Here is an 18,630-nt window from a genome sequence, read left to right as displayed (position 1 = left end):
AGATGGTAAGAATATGAATCTGAGAAAAATCTAGACACTTTTTTTCAAAAACCAACAAAAAGAAATAGAAAATTGTGGTAAACAGGAACAAAATGCAACGTGCACTGATGTGAACATTTACAAGTTAGTTATAACCTCATCATCCAGACAATTTTGCTAGTTTTGCATTTAATTTTCATGACAATTGCAACGACCAGACAGCGGTCCACTGACATTAGAGATCCGCATAGACTTCCTAAGACCACATTCCAGCTACAACTTGTAGCTTTCACGTGGAAAACAACCTACTCCAAAATTAGAAACATATACATTTGCATGCTTTTTTTCAAAATAAATGGAACACATTAGAAGCGTTAATCAGTCATGGTTAGTAACTGCAGTAATATTTTCATTCTCTATACCTTTTTCTGAACTTTTCAACCGCATGTACTCAGTCATGGTTAGTAACTGCAGTAATATTTTCATTCTCTATACCTTTTTCTGAACTTTTCAACCGCATGTACTGATCACGTGATTCTGGGTAACGAGCCATGGATTGAACCCTTGCTAGAGCTTTCTCTACACCAGCAACTTTCTGTTTCCGACCTTCCCTCAAAAAATCATACTCATCAATCTTTTCATTGTCAGGTAGGGTGTTTCCAATTGATTTATCAGCACAAAACCCTCGAAACCCAGGTCCTTTGCGCCTCCAACGTAATATAACCTTCTCAACAATACCAACAGACCAGAGTACCTTTTTATAATACGTCCGAGCTTGATGTCCCCTAACAACTGCCTGATGTAAAATAAATCAAACAATACATCAACATCCTTAAGGTGCTGTCATCAGTTTTACACTTACATACATGATATACAGAGTTCAATGAATGCTTACCTGAATTTTTACGATGCGGTTGCGTATTTTTAAGAAATCCTTCCGTGCCTTCCAACCACGATATTTGTGCTGAATTTTTAAAGCAGCAGATGCAGAATGCAGATAATCAGTGAAGTGATTCATACTCGAGACCTTGTTAGTAAAAGAGGCCACGGTAACTATGTCGGCTGGAATTTCAGATATTTCATCCTTGATCTTCACAGACTCCTTTTTGTGATGGAAAGAACGAGCAAAAGCGGCTTTGATTAAATCAGCAGCTTGGGCAGATTTCTTAACAGCCTCTCGGGAACTCCTCATAGAGAACAGACCCTCTTTGCTCTGATCTGGAGCAATGCTCTGCTCCTCTACAGTCTCAATAGCCTTTTCAGCAGCAATTGATGCAGCAACACTGTCAATGACACTTTCCTTGATAGTCATTAAAGAGAGATGACTAGTCAAATCCGCCTCAGCTAGATACCCGGCAATCCCTTTATGCCCTCTACTAGATGCTAAATCAGCAGCAGTTCGTCCTCCAGGAAATTTTGATGTTGGATCCTCCACTGCACCAGGGGCTGCACCCAGTTTCACAAGGGCAACAACTGTTTCCTCTCTGAGCACCAAGCATGAGTAATGTGTTATCATGGACTCAAGAGTTACATCAGCATGAACAAAAAGAAACTATATACAGCTTCAGTAAAAATAAAATTGTCAGTGGAAAACTTATCCACTGAGAATATAACGATTTATGGAGTTGCAATCTAACCTCCCATAATGCGCAGCCCAGTGAAGTCCCGTTCTTCCTTGAGCATCTCTAAAGTTGGGACTGACTCCAGCAGCAACTATGGCAGCCATTGCCCATCCGTAACCTAAAGATGCTGCCAAGTGGATAACTCCCTGGCCTTTAGCATCCAACACATTGGCTCCTCTGCCCCCTTCATGAATCTTACTGACAAGCCACTCATACAATCTATCCTTCAACAATTTTTCAATCAGTGCATCTTTAGGATTTTTACGGTTTCCAGAAACTGAAGCTTCCTCAATTTCCCCCCACTCTTTTTCTTCATCACTTCCAAAAGAAGAAGAAACATTCCTGAGAGCACATTTGACACAGTTCTGAACAGAGCAATTCAACAGTTCCCTGTCTAACCCAAGATACAGCATCTTTGCCATGCGTACTTGGATAGACGCTTCCTCTTCCCCTTCAATTTTAACAGCTAGTGGACTTGGCTCAGATGCATTTTCGCGATACTCAAACTCCCGCACCTCGCTACATGCCAACCTGTTACTACACGTGATATAGAATGGAACACGTCCTAGAGAATGTACAGGGGCTTGACATCGAAGTACAGTATCAGTTAAAATTTCAGCAGGAACCTCAACTTCACCGAACATGCAGCACCACTTTTTGCTACTAAGATGTTTTTGATCTCTTAGAAATGAACCAGTTATTAATACCTAAGGAAGAAGGGATCAGGAAAAAAGAAAGTCACAACAAATGCAATCAGTTAAGATTCCAATCCCACATAATAATAAACAATAACAGTTACTTGTAATTATAACAATTCAGTGCATGTGATGACTAGGCATGACTGAGAACTTTTCTATAAAAAATACACACCTTTGTTTCAACCCCAGAGAAAGCCCAATCTGGTGAGAAATCACGAATACTGAAAAGTTGATCATGGGAAAGAGAAGGACTCGGTGAATCAATATCCAACTGCATATGTCGTGATAGACTGGAAACTTCCTTGTCGTCTTTCTGAGTATCAAGTGTATTCCAGTAATTGCCAGAGTCCGAAGCCATCAAGGAGTCTTCACAGTCTACACCTATTTCCTCATTCATCCATCTTCCAAAGCTGTCAAGCTTCTTTAGCTCTCTTGCTTCACCATTTTTATGTGATTCATTTTCTAAAGTTGCCTTTTCAACAAGGGGTATGTCATTATCATTGTCCAGCATAGGTGCTCCGGGTTTATTTTGAAAGTGGAGATGTAATAACTGGAAATTGTGGTCTTGTGGGAACTGAAATATATGGGCTGCTGCTCCCCCAACGGCCAAGTTATTTGAGATCACATAGCGTGTTTGACCATCCTTATTACTCGGACATTCCTGCAGGATACGAACTGATCAAATTTAATTGATGATCATGCCATAGGTTTAGCATAAGTTGCTACAAATCCACTTAAAAAACAACAAATATACAAAGAAGTGCCAGAATTCACTGGTCTTACAAAACAGACATGGACATAACTGGCAGATGTGCATGCAATTACAGACGCAACCTGCACAAACTCGCAATTCACTTCTCTGTTTTCATTTTTAAGTTTAACTTTTTCTTTTGATTGGTATAAGAAAGCAATAGAACTGTATTGGTAGAAAAAAAGTTAAAAACCTGAACTGGTGTTTCCGAGCCTCTCCTTAATGTATGAAAGTGTGTGTCAGGAAGCACCATATTTGCATCCCCAAGCTCATCTTTGACAAGACTACATGTTTCCAATGCTGCCGCTGTCAGTCTACTCACAGCTTCAGTTCTTTCAGGCTGGTTGAAAGGAATCCTCTCGTCGGGCATGCAACCAATGTTTCTAATGGAGCAGTGAGCTTCAGGACACAAGGAATGACAATTATCATGATCAAAAATACCTCCACGAAACCCTGCACCGTGAGAGCTCCTTGACACCACTGGGAATCCTGAAAAGCAGCAGAGGCAGCTGGTGATGGGAGAAACATTCAACACAGGCCCAGTATCTAACAGAACCGGAGATAACCAGAAAACTGAATATTACGTGAAGGGTAGCAAGGCACTCAGGCAGTCTGGTACACTCTTACCTGCAATATCAGAAGAATGTAAAGAAGAATTCTGAGATCTGGAACAGGACATGGCCCTTGAAGACGATGAGGTTTCCTGATCAGTCCGGGAATCCACATCCTCGAATTCAGAAGATCGTGTCTGTCCATTCCATTCGGCTGTACTTGGACTAGAAGCATAAGAGGCCTGGATTGTACGACCAGTCGAGTCCACTTGTGCAGAAGGTGCAGGATAAGCACGAGCAGTTCCAGCAGGTGCCCCTAAATCTGCATTTACCAAATGGGAGATTCCGGACCTGTTCCCCTGGAGGTACAAAAGTTAGTTAACACTTTTTCCCCTTTTTATTTGTTTACTCACTCCTATCTTTCTAGCTAATTGAAAAAGAAAATGCACCACCCTGTTGTTCCATACAACATTGTACAAAATTCCAGGGAGAAATTCAGAATTATGATAAACTTGTTGAGCATAGATTGAACAGAAGGCCTTGCTGACAATTTTGTTTTCGAACTCTAAAAACAGCTTTAGGAATTGAATGAAGAACCAAGACAGGACATGTATAGTTCTATATGTTACAAAATCTATACCTCTTTTATTTCTCTATAATGCACAAGAACAATGTGCTCCAACTGCCTGAAACCAACAAAATCGGAAAGCACGGATGAGATATGTGCAGCAGAGTCCAAATTACTAAAGATAAAAAAACAAAATATTGAGCAAGAAAAGCAAAACTGAGTCACTCATATAGTAGTGGCAACATTAAAGACAAAACCTAGAAGCATCCACATCAACTGTAATACAGCAGTGCGTTAGAAATAGAGTCCCTCTAACACAGCAGTGCGTTAGAAATAGAGTCCCTATCTTCTTGCAGAGATAGCATCTATCAAGCGAAAAAGAAATTACTATGATAAACCTTTTCTTAGTAATGCGCAAGGAGTTCTCATCTTTTATTTAAGTACCATCATTCAATTATTTCATGCAGAGCAGCAGAAGACCAATAATCTGCATTATCATATTATATACAATTTCGAAAGCAGAACCTATAGTAGTAAAAGCAACACTCACGTATCAAGCATCCAATAACACCGTCTTTGAAAGTTCTCATTGTCCTCACCATGGGCATAATAACAATGAAGAACATCCACGCTGCCAGCCTAAAAAACGACATGCAACGATATAGTTCAGAGGGTATGTGCAAAAGAAACAACACCTACAATATTTAACAGAGATGTATACAGAACAGATTCTGCTTTATACACAATCAAAGCTGGTAGTTTAAAAGGAGGATAAGGAAAAAGGGAGTTCTTTAAGTTCCAGTGATCACCAGAACATTCCCAAATTATCTAACCTTTAAAGTATAAGGGCCATATAAATGAGGGGCTATCGATGTAAAATCAAATCCACTGTTACAAAAATACATTTATAGCTCTTCAAGATGGGAAAATCAGCTTGGACATCCTTGAGAAACACAGATATCATTTGTATTCAATGCAACTTACGGAAAGAAAAAAAATCAACATTGAAGAAACTACATGACACCTTTAGTTTTTCATGAGCTTCTCGTACAGTCTTGCCATCTTTCTTCTTCCTCCAATTATGACCATCCTTACGAAAATAGCGGAGCGCTTTTCTATCAAACAAGAACAAAGAACCACCTACACAAACAAAAAAGTGTCACATCAATGTAGACACATGTCCCAACACTGGAGTGTTCATGTACCAATAACTAAACCATAGAAAAACCAAGCACATTTGACAGTTTAAGCAAATGTTGCCTTCAAAACAAGAACATGATCCAGTAGTTTCTTATCATACTTGAATAAACTAGTATAAAACAACAAACCTGAGGGCTTGTAAGGTGGATCCGGCGTTATAATAAACCTTTGATAGTTGCGAAGAATTTCACAAACTTCATTTGGTCGTAGCCAACGCAGTTTTGCTTCTGCCAATATCTGTGATATATCTATCACATCCAAAAAAAAAAAAGAAAGAAAGAAAGACATAGTCACAAGTAACTCCTCATACTCTTCCATTACAAGCAGAACAAATAACCTGAGGTTAATTTTGCATATAAAACAGCCACAAATCATTCAATGTAAGTACACGTCATACATTCATGTAGACTCCATCGGGAAAATAAACAATTCATCGACAGTTGTTTTATAATCTAAAAGCCAACAAAGCACAAATGATCAATGTGACGTCAAATTGCGAAAATCTCATTACTCAAAATCTTAACAAACATGCAAGGAACAAAGAAAAGAAAGAAAAAACTGACCTAAATGTTGATTGAGAATGTATCTCCTATTCTCACCCATCCGAAGACAAACAAAATCAATCAGAATCCACTATTTTCATGAAGAAACGAAGATGAATAAACGGAGCGGAAATTACCCAATCAATTCAAAAAACTACGAACGAAAATGAAAATCAATTTGGTGCTGATCAGAACAGAATGTGAATTTGTTAGAAAATGATGAAATCTATTGAGTGAGATAGAGGGAGTGATAACGAAGGATCAGCAAAGCTTTTTTTTGATTAAATTAAAACCCTAAGTGGCCCAGGAAGGAGGAGGAGAAGAAGATATATGTAGGAGGGGAGAAAAGAAAAACCGCCTTTCACGTGAAGAGAATCAAAACCCCAACCCCTTTCCATTAAAATATGCATTTTTATTCACACATGTAATGAAAGTCAAGGTATCTCTGATTAAGAATTCACACCGTAGGCCGGATTTATGTCTCATGGGAATTGCGTATGTTCATGTGTAATCCAACGGTCATGATTGGAATCTAGTAAAACATTTTTATTTTTGAACAAAGGGGACATATATTCCATTAAACGAAAGCTCGCTCATGAGAGCCACCCTACAAGACAACTAAAGAAGCCAAATCGATATATAAGGAACCGACGCTGAATACAGATTCCACATAAACCAGTGGAGACAACATTGATGGTTTACAAACAACAAACAAGAAACATAGTAAAGCATTTTATTTTGTCTTTGTTTTTTTTTCCCCTCGATAATATCACATTCATTTGACAACCAAAATTCATTTTACAACCTCGTGAGTTCATAGATAGTAAACTTTAACTTTTCGGATGGAAACATCAAGTGGCCTGATAGTTTTCATGTTCCTTCCCTTGGAAAAGGTATGCCTTGTAATTGTTAGTAGTATTAAGGGGCCACTAACTAACCACTTTATTAACCCATCAAGAAAAGAGAAAAAAAAATTGGATGGAAGTCTGAAGGAGGTCTAGATTTTAGAAAGGTCGAGTTAAACAATATTGCTAGTGTTATTATGCTTGTTAGAGCAAGTCTTATGGTGGAATCCATCCTATTCCAAGTGTGGAAAAATTGTGTAATGTCAAGTGTAGTGGCTTCTAAATTGGTGTTTTCCATGAAAAATCCAAGCAGTATTCCATGGTTTCGGGGGAGGCCCGTGGAATCCATCTGAGCGCTAATCAGAGTAGCATAAAACGCTATTTAGAATTGCGCACTAAAAAATAGAAAGTGCCAATCAGTGTGGCGCTGAACGCTATTGTGAATAGCGTAAGTCAAGCGCTAATAAGAATGCGTTGAGCGCTAATCCGAATAGTGTTCTTCAAGCGATGTTATGAATATTGTTAGACGTTATTGTGAATAACCCTGGGCGCTATTTTAAATGGCGTCATCTACTGTTTATTTTAGTTACAATCTTCTCACGTCACATGAATGAATTGTCTGTCTTTTTATATTCATGTTTTGATTATAAATTAAAATTAAAAAACTTAAAAAATTCAAAACAAACTATATAGATTTGGAATTTAATAGCTTCAAAAAAAAAAGATTTGGTAACGTTACGTGAACCGAATTTCATTTCATAGATTAAAACAACTTAAAATTACATGGATTGAAATAACTAAAATTTAGACTTAAACATGATCTGATTTTCATTCTCAAGCTTGATCATCGGTATGATCGAGGGATTTAAGCTCCGGGAAGGTTCTTATGAATTTGGTAGACATGATCAAATGCGAAATCTTTGCTCTTGATTTTAAAATAGAGAGTTTTGGCATGCGCCTCCTACAAAATAAATAAACATAATCTCTCATGTTTAGAAAGATCGGTGACTTAAAATACATACGTAGTTGAAAATAAGAGGTCTCATTGAGTAATACTTACAACTTCTTCTAATGTATGGCCTCCCACAGGCATATTTGCATAAAATGATTGTACGATGCTCATATAAAGTTTGGTTTCTTTTTTCATAACAACCCACCTATTTTGTATACTATTCCTTATTCTTCCGTTTTCATTTCCACCATCTTATACAAAGGCTTGAAACACCCTCTCCCAAAAGTTGTTGATTTCATCATATCCAACAACCGGATTGAGGTTAACTCTCGAAAAAAGCTCTTATGGTTGCCAAATCTTCACTTGTATTGTATGCCATACTTGCAATGAATTGAAAGAAGGTTTGGAAATAAAAAAATACAAGAGATAGAAAGCAAATAAAATCTTGAGATTTTGGGATGGTTTGGTTTGAGCTGTGAAGAAGCCAATTTATAGGGAAAAATTTGAATTCGAAAAAATTGTCGTTGAAACGCTATTCTTAATAGCATTTTTTATCTGTTGATTTGAAGGAGCCGTTAAAATCCAGTAGCTTAGAAAAAAAATGTTATTTTGAATAGCGTTAGGCACTATTAAAAATAGCGCTCAGCGCTATTCGGATTAGCGTTTTTCTCCAAAATGATACAGAAGCTACTCAAATTTTCCAATTATATACTTAGCTTTTTTTTCTAGTCTCTCATTTTTTTCCTCTTCAACAAACATGTTTTTGGATTCATCTCAATATTTCCAAATCTTTGCGGGGAGTGCGGATGTGGAATATTATAGGGGTTATTTTGTATCTTTATAAACTCCTTGATGAATGCATTTAGTTTCGGCTATATGATTGTATCTAATAAGTTGATATGTGATTTCTTTTAGTCATGAAGTGTCTCTATGGAAATTTCATTAGGATCTCACTAGTTTTCGTACCTTTGTCAATTTTATTGACAAAAAGGGGGGAATTAATGTGTAGTTCACACTACAAATACATATGGTTTTCGGATCATTATGTAAGGGGGAGTAGTTTCATGTGAGATGAAGTATTGACTAAGGGGGGTGATACATATCACCATATCATTGTTGCCAAAGTTGTGATACAATTGAACTTTGATGCTCTGTAATAATACTATGACACTGTGTAACAATGATTGAGATCTTTTGTTTTCTCATTGTTATAGCTACGGATCTTCAACAACGATGATGTTGCATTGGATATCTTTGGAATCATTGGAGTACTTGGAAGTGACGAAGATTTCGAGTAATGTTGAAGAACCAAGGAGATCATGCATGTGGAAGAGAAGCTGCAAAGTTTATTTATTTTGTATTCCATATGTATTGATAGTTTTGTCACTAAGATTGACAAAGGGGAAGATTGTTAGAGCACTGCTCGGTCGAACTTGCAAGCGTTGCTATCTCAAGCTTGTTTGTCAAGTTTAGTTGCCAAAACTATAAGTCTTGCTTTCGAGTCCACTTATAGCTAAGTCTCGGACTAGGATATAAAGTGTAGTCGAGCTCTAGACTCAACGGCATTCATCATACAAATACGAAGAACTACTCAAGGAACTGGTGGAACTTCATCGACTAAAAAGTATGTGGAGACTTGAACTTATCTATCACTCAAAAGTCTACCGACTCCATCTCCTATCTTGAGATAAAAGTCGTATTGCTATATAGACTTCGATTATACACATTTTGAGCCGAGTTTATATCGCTTATCTATTTCTCGAAATATGTATTGGTAAGATTTCTCTTTGGCCAAGTTCATCTTTACAAGTGACAGAAGTCATGTTGTTTATTTCAATATCTTGAAAATCGCTTTGATGAAAAATAGTGTGTGAATAACCTCTATTTAACATCCTCTAAGAATGTTTCAATGATTGAAATTAGAGTTTAGAATATATAACCTTGAATGGATAATGATGAGACTGATGACGAAGATATGCCCCAGTGCTTTAAGCGTGAAGGTTTTGGTCATTTTGCAAATGAGTGTCCAAATCGAAAGAAATACACTGGGAACAAAGGTCTTGCTGCAACTCTTGATGAAAACTATGATTCTAATGAAGACGAAAAATCAAGTGTTGCACTTCTATGTGAAAATATTGATTTTGATAATTATATCAATACATACATCAATCTTGATATCCTTTCAGAAGAGAACTCAACCAATCTGGAAGAAAAAATTGACCTTTCCATTAGAAACTTTCTGTCTAATTTTTCAGGTTCTACTATGTATCTAGCAGCTTGCACATCTCGGATACCTGAATCATATTCCAGGTTGACATGCTCATATTGTTCACTCAAGGTTCATGAACTATCAAAGTGTTACAAGTACAAACACAAATTGAGACATGTCAACAAACTTCAACGAAGAGCAAATCGATTAGAAAACATGCTTAAACTTGTTCAGAAGACCGCAAAGGTATGTAAGATTTTATCTTCGTCAAAGAAGTTAGTTTCCAAGGATAAGACAAGACCATTGGAAAGAAAGTTATAGTCTAAAAACTATGAGAAACAGGGTTCTATGAATCCGATTGAAAGGGATATGGTGGACAGATTATTGTTCATCCCAACACAACTTAAATTGTGTTGGTTAGTGCATCTTGTCTCATGTGCCTGATTAAAAGAGACAAGACCTTGCACACCTCAGGCTTTAAGAAAAGAAAAATCTTTAGTTGTTTTGTTTTTCTTTTGTTTATTTTTGCTCTAAGAGCACTGTAAAGTCTGAAATTCATGCCGCTTTTCATATCTAATTGATATTTGAAAAGACTTCTCTGGTTAATCAATAAAAAGAGGGTTAAAATAGACAATTCTGCCTTTTATAGGATTGAGAGTTGTGCATACAAGAACCTGTGTGTTTAAAGGTTTCGTAACCCTACGTATCTTTTTCCTTCCCTAAAACTATTTTAACCAAAGACTACTTGTTGAGCTTATTTTGTGACTTCCTCTCACAAACCCGTACGCATATGGATACTCCAAGCATCATGTCTTCTGATAGAAAAGATGTTAATATGATTGTTAAGCCATCAATCATGAAGGAAAAAGAAAAATCTCCAATACCTCCAACTTTGAAAAGAAAAAGAAGGAATGTGAGGAAGCCAAGAGTTGTTCCTTCCAATTCTCAAAAGTTTTCTGATGTTCTTGAAGAGTTGGAGGAAACAAGAAAGGAGATTCAGCAAATAAAGGCTTTTGTTATGGGAACTCTTGAAATTAAATAGGCCCTGGTTCGACATCTTCAGCCTAGAAGGTTTGTTAGAATTGTCTCTTTTCTTCACGAACCATATGTTCCCATGGCTGTTGATGGCAAGGAGTCCGGGGACGATAAAGAATTTTTCAGAGGTCTCAATGTCTTAAAAAACTTCTTATGAGAATTTTATTCTTGTATTTTTGAGAAGAATAACTAGAGTTTGGAATAGCCATTATTGTGATTACGCATAGCTATGTCCAATGATTTTCATCTTCACTGTTTTTAAATTTATTTGTTTAAATTCTAAAGTTTGTTTGGAAGATGATTTTGCAGTATTAATCTTTTTGTTATAGGATATGTGTGTTTGCATCCGTTAACTGTGATTGTCCCATACGTGGTCAAAAGTTAAGTCTTTCATATGTCAATATGCAAGTATTGGTAAAAGATTGAATGAACTTTTGATAAACAAAAGTTAATCCTTTTATGTCATTATGAATATATTGATGGAAGAAAGGATGAACTTTTGTTTACAAGGATTAAGTCTATTACATGTCATTGTGCAAATAGTGATGAAAGATAGAATGAATCTTTGTTTGTTCCGTAGTATTGATCTTCCCTAATCCATATTTCTTATGTATATACTGTGCAGCTCCGTAAGTTCTCTTATGTTGAGCATTTCCGATTAAATTAATCATGGGTTCTCTTGTGGTTAATTTAATTAAGTATTTTTGGATACAAATTCATGTTTCATGTGATTTGTAATGTCCAAAGAAATCCTTCTTTTCTTGTGAAAGTAAGGTCTCTCTTGTTGTTCTTTCAGGAATGAAATTATATGGGGGAGAGTTCTCAATTGAACTTGTGCTTAATTTCCAAATATGTGTGGGGAGTGCGGCTGTGGAATATTATAGGGGTTATCTTGTATCTTTATAAACTCCCTGATGAATGCATTTAGTTTCGGCTATATGATTGCATCTAAAAAGTTGATATGTGCTTTCTTTTGGTCATGAAGTGTCTCTATGGAAATTTAATTAGGATCCCACTAGTTTTCGTACCTTTGCCAATTTTATTGACAAAAAGGGGTAGAATTAATGTGTAGTTCACACTACAAATACATATGGTTTTCGGATCATTATGTAAGGGGGAGTGGTTTTCATGTGAGATGAAGTATTGATTAAGGGGGAGTCATACATATCACCATAGTGTTGTTGTCAAAGTTGTGATACAATTGAACTTTGATGCCGTGTAATAATACTATGACATTGTGTAACAATGATTGAGAGCTTTTGTTTTCTCATTGTTATGGCTACAGATCTTTACAACGATGATGTTGCATTGGATATCTTTGGAATAATTGGAGTACTTGGAAGTGACGAAGATTTCGAGTAATGTTGAAGAACCAAGGAGATCATGCATGTGGAAGAGAAGCTGCAAAGTTTATTTATTTTGTATTCCATATGTATTGATAGTTTTGTCACTAAAATTGACAAAGGAGGAGATTTTTAGAGTACTGCTCGGTCGAACTCGCAAGCGTTGCTATCTCAAGCTTGTTTGTCAAGTTTAGTTTCCAAAACAATAAGTCTTACTTTCTAGTCTACTTATAGCTAAGTCTCGGACTAAGATAGAAAGTGTAGTTGAGTTATAGACTCCACGGCGTTCATCATACAAAGACGAAGAACTACTCAAGTAACTGGTGGAACTTCATCGACTAAAAGGTATGTGGAGACTTGAACTAATCTATCACTCAAAATTCTATCTACTCTATCTCTTATCTTGATACAAAAGTCGTATTGCGATATATACTTCAATTATACACATTTCGAGCCGAGTTTATCTCACTTATCTATTTCTCGAAATATGTATTGGTAAGATTTCGCTTTGGCCGAGTTCATCTTTACAAGTAACAGAATTCATGTTGATTATTTTAATATCTTGAAAATTACTTTGATGAAAAATAGTGTGTGAATAACCTCTATTTAACATCCTCTAAGAATATTTTAATGATTGGAATGAGAGTTTAAAATATATATAACCTTGAATGGATATAAACATTGTATATGAACTCATACTTGTGTAAGTCCAAAATCCTTGAACTAAAGTATGCGTACTTTACTGGTTCAGGAAGTCCGGAAGCTAAGTCCGCGTACAGGTACACGTACTGCCGGAAGTTCACATCCCGTGAATTTCTGCTGGGGTTGGTGAACTGAAAACAAACTCAAACCGGGTACTTAAGTATGCATACCGGTATGCATACTTGAGTGGGTTATTTTCTAAAGACAGTTTATTCGTGAACTGAGACATTTATAAACTAAAAAATGCATATTTGCAAACCTTGGCTATAATGTTCATGAATTGATTCGAGTGAATCAAAATCGTTTTTTCTTCGATTGTGTCTTATATACTTCTATGAGATCTAAACAATTGAACAACTCTCTAACTAGTTCTTTTGAGTCATTTGAACTAGTTATGGTGAAGATGAATAAGGTTGATATGAAAGTGCTCATATGGCTAAGCATTTGGTTAACTACTGTTGAACTAACTAGGTGTACAAGTTTAGGTACGGTTATACAAACCTAAATGAACGTTCATTTCATTTGTGTATAACAAGCTAAGTTTGATCTAACGGTTGAAAGATATTAGCTTGAATCTAATCAGTTTTTCGTTTAACAGTGAACATTGAATGCTTTGTTACCAAGGTAACTTAGATTGCAAACTCTGACTTGAAGACTATATAAAGGAGAACTCTAGCAACTGGGAAACCTAATCCCCACACCTTCTATGTGATACTAGTTGTATAAGCTAGAGTCGATTCTCCTTTAACCTTAGGTTTCTACCGATACCCTGTAGGTTAACGACTTGAAGACTTCATTGGGATTGTGAAGCCGGACCCAACTATCTTCTCTGTAGCTGTGTGATCTGATCTTGTTGTCATGTTGAGTGCAATTGGAATAATTGGCTCGACATTAATATCTCCGATCGGCAAGATAATAAGTAGTCACAAACATCCACGTCTCATCGTTTGTGATTCCACAATATCTTGTTTCGCTAGTCGATTAAAATTATTGTGTGGTGATTGATATTTCTAGGCTGTTCTTCGGGAATATAAGTCTGGTATATCAATTGGTTCCTATTCACCTTGATTTATCAAAAGATAGAACAAAACTCGTAGGTATTTCTGTGGGAGAAAAATTTATCTATTCATGTAGACTTTTCTGTGTGATACAAATTTGTTTATTAAAGTCTTCGACTTTGGGTCGTAGCAACTCTTAGTTGTGGGTGAGATCAGCTCGGGGAATCAAGTGTATAGTATCCTGCTGGGATCAGAGACGTAAGGAGCGCGACTGTACCTTGGATCAGTGTTAGATTGATTTGGGTTCAACTACAGTCCGGACCAAGTTAGTTTGTAGTAGGATAGTGTCTGTAGCGTCTCAATACAATGTGTGTTCAATCTGGACTAGGTCCCGGGGTTTTTCTGCATTTGCGGTTTCCTTGTTTACAAAACTTCTGGTGTTTGTGTTATTTTTTTTCCACATTATATTTTGTTATATAATTGAAATATCACAGGTTGTGTGTTGAATCGATCAATTGGTAAATCCAACCTTTGGTTGTTGATTGAAATTGATTGATCCTTGAACGTTGGTATTTGATGTTCAAGTTCATTTCTCTTGTATTCAATTAGACTCGCATATTGTTATTTGCTTGAGTACGGATTGAATTGAGAAATTGAGATATAACTCTTTGATATACTTTTTATTAAGATTGAGTCTGACTGTCTAGTTGATTATCTTAAAAGTATATTGGAGTTAGTCCATACAAATTGCTAAGCGAAACATTGGGTGAGGTTGTTGTACCCCCACTTTTTCAGCATCCAATAAATCGAGTTCATGTTTCTCCAAAGCCAAATCCACGGATTTCTTATTTGTCTCTGCAATATTTAGTAAGTATTATTCTTGTGTATCCAATCTTGCCATCTTCTTTGCATTCTCTTCACTAAAAATGTTTCAATATACGGTGGGTCCCGTCGTTGATAGCCTGTTTTGGGGTAAAAACTGATTCTGCTGGAAATGGTAAATTTGGTTGTGCCGCCGAGAAACGAATCTAAATCCTAAATAAATGCACTGCATGTGAGTACTTTAGATTCGACATCAATCTGTACAATTCTGGCCTAAACCAAGAAATGGCCGTTCTAGTCTTGCTTCGATCACAAAATGAGGGAGAAGAGTTGATCTTAGGGAGGGAAGCGAAGAAGGTGTTGAGATCAGAATGGTTAACTATGAAGGTGCGTTTGTTTATGGATCTTATCAGAATGTGGAACTTGCTTACGGAATATAAGCTATAAGTTCTTGGTATTTTCTGGATACTTGTGCTGATAACCAAAACTGTTGGTTGAAATAGGTTGACAACCTATTTATACAAGTCATAGTTGAACGCATCCTGATCTCATAGGAAGTGGAAGTAGTTGAGTGATGGAGAAGTGGGAATCGTGTAAAATGTTGAAAACCACGTCCCTACTATGAGGGGAAGAATGGTCGGTTACACCCACTACTACTTTGTTGCCACTAACTGTTTGTCTTTCCTAACACTTTCTCATAATGGGCATGTTGCAGGCCGAACGCTGTAAACCGCCAGACCAATACCCTGATGAACATCCCCCAGTTTGTGACATGTTTGATGTCTCGAGTATTTTGTAGAAAAATATGCAGCACGCTACTGAGTGGGTCTTGCCTGCAAAACTTACTTATTATGACCAACCACGCGCAAACCAGGCGGCGGGCAGTTATTTGTGAAAAGTCAAGTTGTGAAACTTGCCGCAAGAAATAGCATGTAATGCCTTAAGTTGAAATAAATAAGTTATTTATGAAATCGATATTTATTGAATATCGCTTGTAATCGATGCATGTATATGCATCGTTTTTAAGCAAGCAGCTCAAAATAATAGATGCTCATGAAGCATCGTTGTATAGATCCCGTCTTGGTTGGTCGTGGAACCTAATGTCTTAGGAGCGCGGCCAGCCATCTTGGAGCAACTTCCAGGGATCACTTGGGCAAGCTGAGGGCAGGTCGATCGGCTCTCATGGAAGAATAGCCGTTGGTGAGCACGACAGTGCCTTATTGACCGCCTAGAATTAAATTTAAGCCGGTCAATTTTTCTAGCCAAGTTGGGTGGATGAGATTATTTACGACAATTGCATACTGCGTTGATTCAATTCAAGGCTTTTAAATCCGCGTGACTGGCGCACTTTGGTTGATCGGTTTGCGGCATTGCTGGCGTATTTGGAGAAATGCAATCGGTCGGGGTTATTGTTGAGCCGCTCGTGAACATGACCGCGCCTTGACAGTCGCTTGAAATCAGATCTTGGTCAGTCGATTCGGCTAGCGAAGTTGGACTCCCGAGATTGCTTTGCGGCAGTTATATATTGTCGTTGGTCGACCTTGCGGTTTTGAAGTCGTGTGGCCAACCTACTTTGGGCTAACGATTGGAGGCGTTAGTTGCTGGATGTGAGCAATTCGATTATCCAGGGCTGAAGCCGAGTCGCCGGTGAAATGCCGGCACTTCATGGTCGCCCAAAACAAAATCTAATCCATCCAACTAGGCTGGAGAAGTTGGACGGTCGCGATGTGTTTGAGACTTCCACGGCCAGTCTTAACTCGTTAAACTTCTTTTTCAATAGCGTGACTAGCCTAATTCTGGATAGCGACCAGAGATGTTGCTGGCGGGCTAGGAGAATCCCGATTGGTTGGAATAATAGTGGTCCCGTCGGTGAACACCATGGAGCTTGTTTGGTCACGCTGAGAGGAGGCCAAGCTCGTTAAATCGACCGGCCAAATCGTGTGGCCGTGATTGTTTTGGAACTGTCGTGAGAAGCCTAAATTCAATTTCTTAAGGAATTTAAGTGTGTTGACCAGCCAACTCCCACCTTTAATTAAAAGTGTAGGTTGTGCATTTAGAGCGATTTGATTGGTCGATAGGAAAAGGGGCCGACAGCCAACAAAATAGAAGAAGGATCGTTGGCCAAAGGAAGCTCGAGTTAGGGAAAATTGGCCGGCCACGACTTCAGTTGGTCGCGGTTTCCTCTATTCTTCCTATTTCCCGTTTTTGGTAGTATTTGCTTCTACTAGTTCCATGGTGGATCGATTTCCTAGTTTGCCTAGGTTTGGTCTCGACCAATAGGGTTCGAGATATTGCGCAGGCCGCAAAAACCTAATTTTTGTAAATTGGTAAAAATTAGGTTAAAAGATTGAATTTTGCGAGCTGTCACAAAATTAATCAAATTCGATGAATTCTGCGTTGGCACAAAATCACTAATTTTATTCTCAAAGAGTAGCACAACGTGCTTCTGATTAAGTACTTTCATGCAAATCTTAATCCTAACACTTCATGAGATTCATGCTACTCGGATGCGAGCGAACATTAATCGTCATGTCATGTCAATATTAAGAGTTCAATTGGGGAACATAGCATAGAAAAAATACTCAGCAATCCATATATTAGTGAATAATGCAGGCAGGACATTAAATACTCATTAGAAAAAATACTACTGAACAATTTATCTAGGAGCTTGAGTTTCAATAAAATATGAAGAGCGGCATAGGCACTCATCAGATTTTAATTTATTCTCCAGACTCCTTGCGGAATATGGACATATCAAGGTCTACTATTTCTGACACCGGGTCAGCTAGACAGACTTTTACAGTTTTCGCCCTAAACTAAAAACCACCATCAACATAGCTGATATATCTGAAGCTTCCCTTTGTTGAGCCCTTTTCCCCGGTGGTCTAAGAGGGCCATCTTTTTCGTACTATCTTGGTTCGCTCTTTGTCGGAGCACTACTTGTTGAGGCATCACCACTAGGAGCTTCCGATTCCGATTCTTGATTTTGGGTAGGATCAAATTCTTCGGGATTGAATCTGGGAACATGGTCTTTGAAAAGTCGGTACACCTCCTCATGTTTTAAAGGTTTTCCACCTTTAATCCTACTATATTCTAATCTAGCATTTCTCTACTACAAAAAACAAACTATAAACAAAAACCCAAGTTAGAAATCCGACAATAGTATTGAATAGAATGATATACATATAATTTATAAGAAATCTTAATAACACTTATGATATCCTCAATTTCGCATCCGCTTCCATTGTTTCTATGCATATTTCTTAAGATACCAACAAGAATTTTGACATCTTTTTTCATGGGACCAAATCTATTTTGCAATTTATGAACAGTCCTATCATTCTTATTCCCAAAGCTGCTTACATAAAGATTGAATACCCTCTCCCAAAACTGGTTTGATTTTTGATCAACTCCGGCAACACCATCAAGTGTAATACTTATCCAAGCTTTGGTGATTGCAACATCTCCAGCTGTAGTGTATATTGCCATGGTGAAAAAAAAGTCTGAATTGAAAGAAGGTATGCGATGAAATTTTTAAGAAGATGGAGAAAAAAATCTAGAGATTGAAAGGTTTTGGTTTGAGATTAGAAGAAGGTAATTTATAGGGAAAATTCGAATTCAAAAAAATAGTCGTTGAAATGTTATTCTTAATAGTGTTTCTTTGTGATCCGTTTGATTAGAAGGAGCCGCTGAAAATCCAATGGCTTAGAAAAGAACGCCATTAAGTATAGCGCTCGGCGCCATTATAAACTTGTCCTTTGTAACATTTAACATAGCAAACTTGTACTTTAGATCTTTCCATTTCTCCTGAAA

General features: G+C 37.3%; 2 protein-coding genes across 3 annotated transcripts; both read right to left on the bottom strand.

The window, feature by feature from the left end:
* Positions 1-105: 105 nt before the first annotated feature.
* On the bottom strand, positions 106-6,298 carry LOC113346995 (calmodulin-binding transcription activator 3-like). 2 transcript variants are annotated; one of them, XM_026590568.1, is made up of 12 exons: positions 5,933-6,298; positions 5,767-5,821; positions 5,498-5,617; positions 5,194-5,309; positions 4,720-4,808; positions 4,242-4,287; positions 3,678-3,960; positions 3,244-3,539; positions 2,472-2,960; positions 1,617-2,308; positions 875-1,463; positions 106-775 (listed from the first exon to the last, which is right to left on the bottom strand). In XM_026590568.1, the coding sequence occupies exons 2-12, from the start codon at positions 5,801-5,803 to the stop codon at positions 431-433; spliced, it is 3,102 nt and encodes a 1,033-aa protein (XP_026446353.1). In that variant the 5' UTR covers positions 5,804-5,821; positions 5,933-6,298; the 3' UTR covers positions 106-430. The 2 variants fall into 2 exon arrangements, with proteins under 2 accessions (XP_026446353.1, XP_026446352.1); XM_026590567.1 differs by lacking the exon at positions 5,767-5,821.
* Positions 6,299-17,725: 11,427 nt separating this feature from the next.
* LOC113350679 lies at positions 17,726-18,306 on the bottom strand. The gene is made up of 2 exons (XM_026594811.1): positions 18,028-18,306; positions 17,726-17,926 (listed from the first exon to the last, which is right to left on the bottom strand). Exons 1-2 carry the CDS (start codon positions 18,304-18,306, stop codon positions 17,726-17,728), a joined length of 480 nt encoding a protein of 159 aa, XP_026450596.1.
* Positions 18,307-18,630: the final 324 nt, after the last annotated feature.

Source organism: Papaver somniferum, chromosome 2 (assembly GCF_003573695.1).
Source record: "Papaver somniferum cultivar HN1 chromosome 2, ASM357369v1, whole genome shotgun sequence".
Lineage (NCBI taxonomy): Eukaryota > Viridiplantae > Streptophyta > Magnoliopsida > Ranunculales > Papaveraceae > Papaver > Papaver somniferum.
Note: the sequence above shows the minus strand (reverse complement) of the source record. Positions and strands in the feature narration are given on the sequence as shown.

Bases quoted from the DNA above. Each gene is read 5' to 3' on its own strand.
- LOC113346995 (XM_026590567.1), bottom strand. From the start codon at position 5,972: ATGGGTGAGAATAGGAGATACATTCTCAATCAACATTTAG. The intron at 5,618-5,932 runs GTCAGTTTTTTC...TGGATGTGATAG, and splicing joins CATTCTCAATCAACATTTAG to ATATATCACAGATATTGGCA. The intron at 1,464-1,616 runs GTTAGATTGCAA...CTTGGTGCTCAG, and splicing joins TGGGCTGCGCATTATGGGAG to AGAGGAAACAGTTGTTGCCC.
- LOC113350679 (XM_026594811.1), bottom strand. From the start codon at position 18,306: ATGGCAATATACACTACAGCTGGAGATGTTGCAATCACCAAAGCTTGG. The intron at 17,927-18,027 runs GTTATTAAGATT...TTTTTGTAGTAG, and splicing joins AAATTGAGGATATCATAAGT to AGAAATGCTAGATTAGAATA.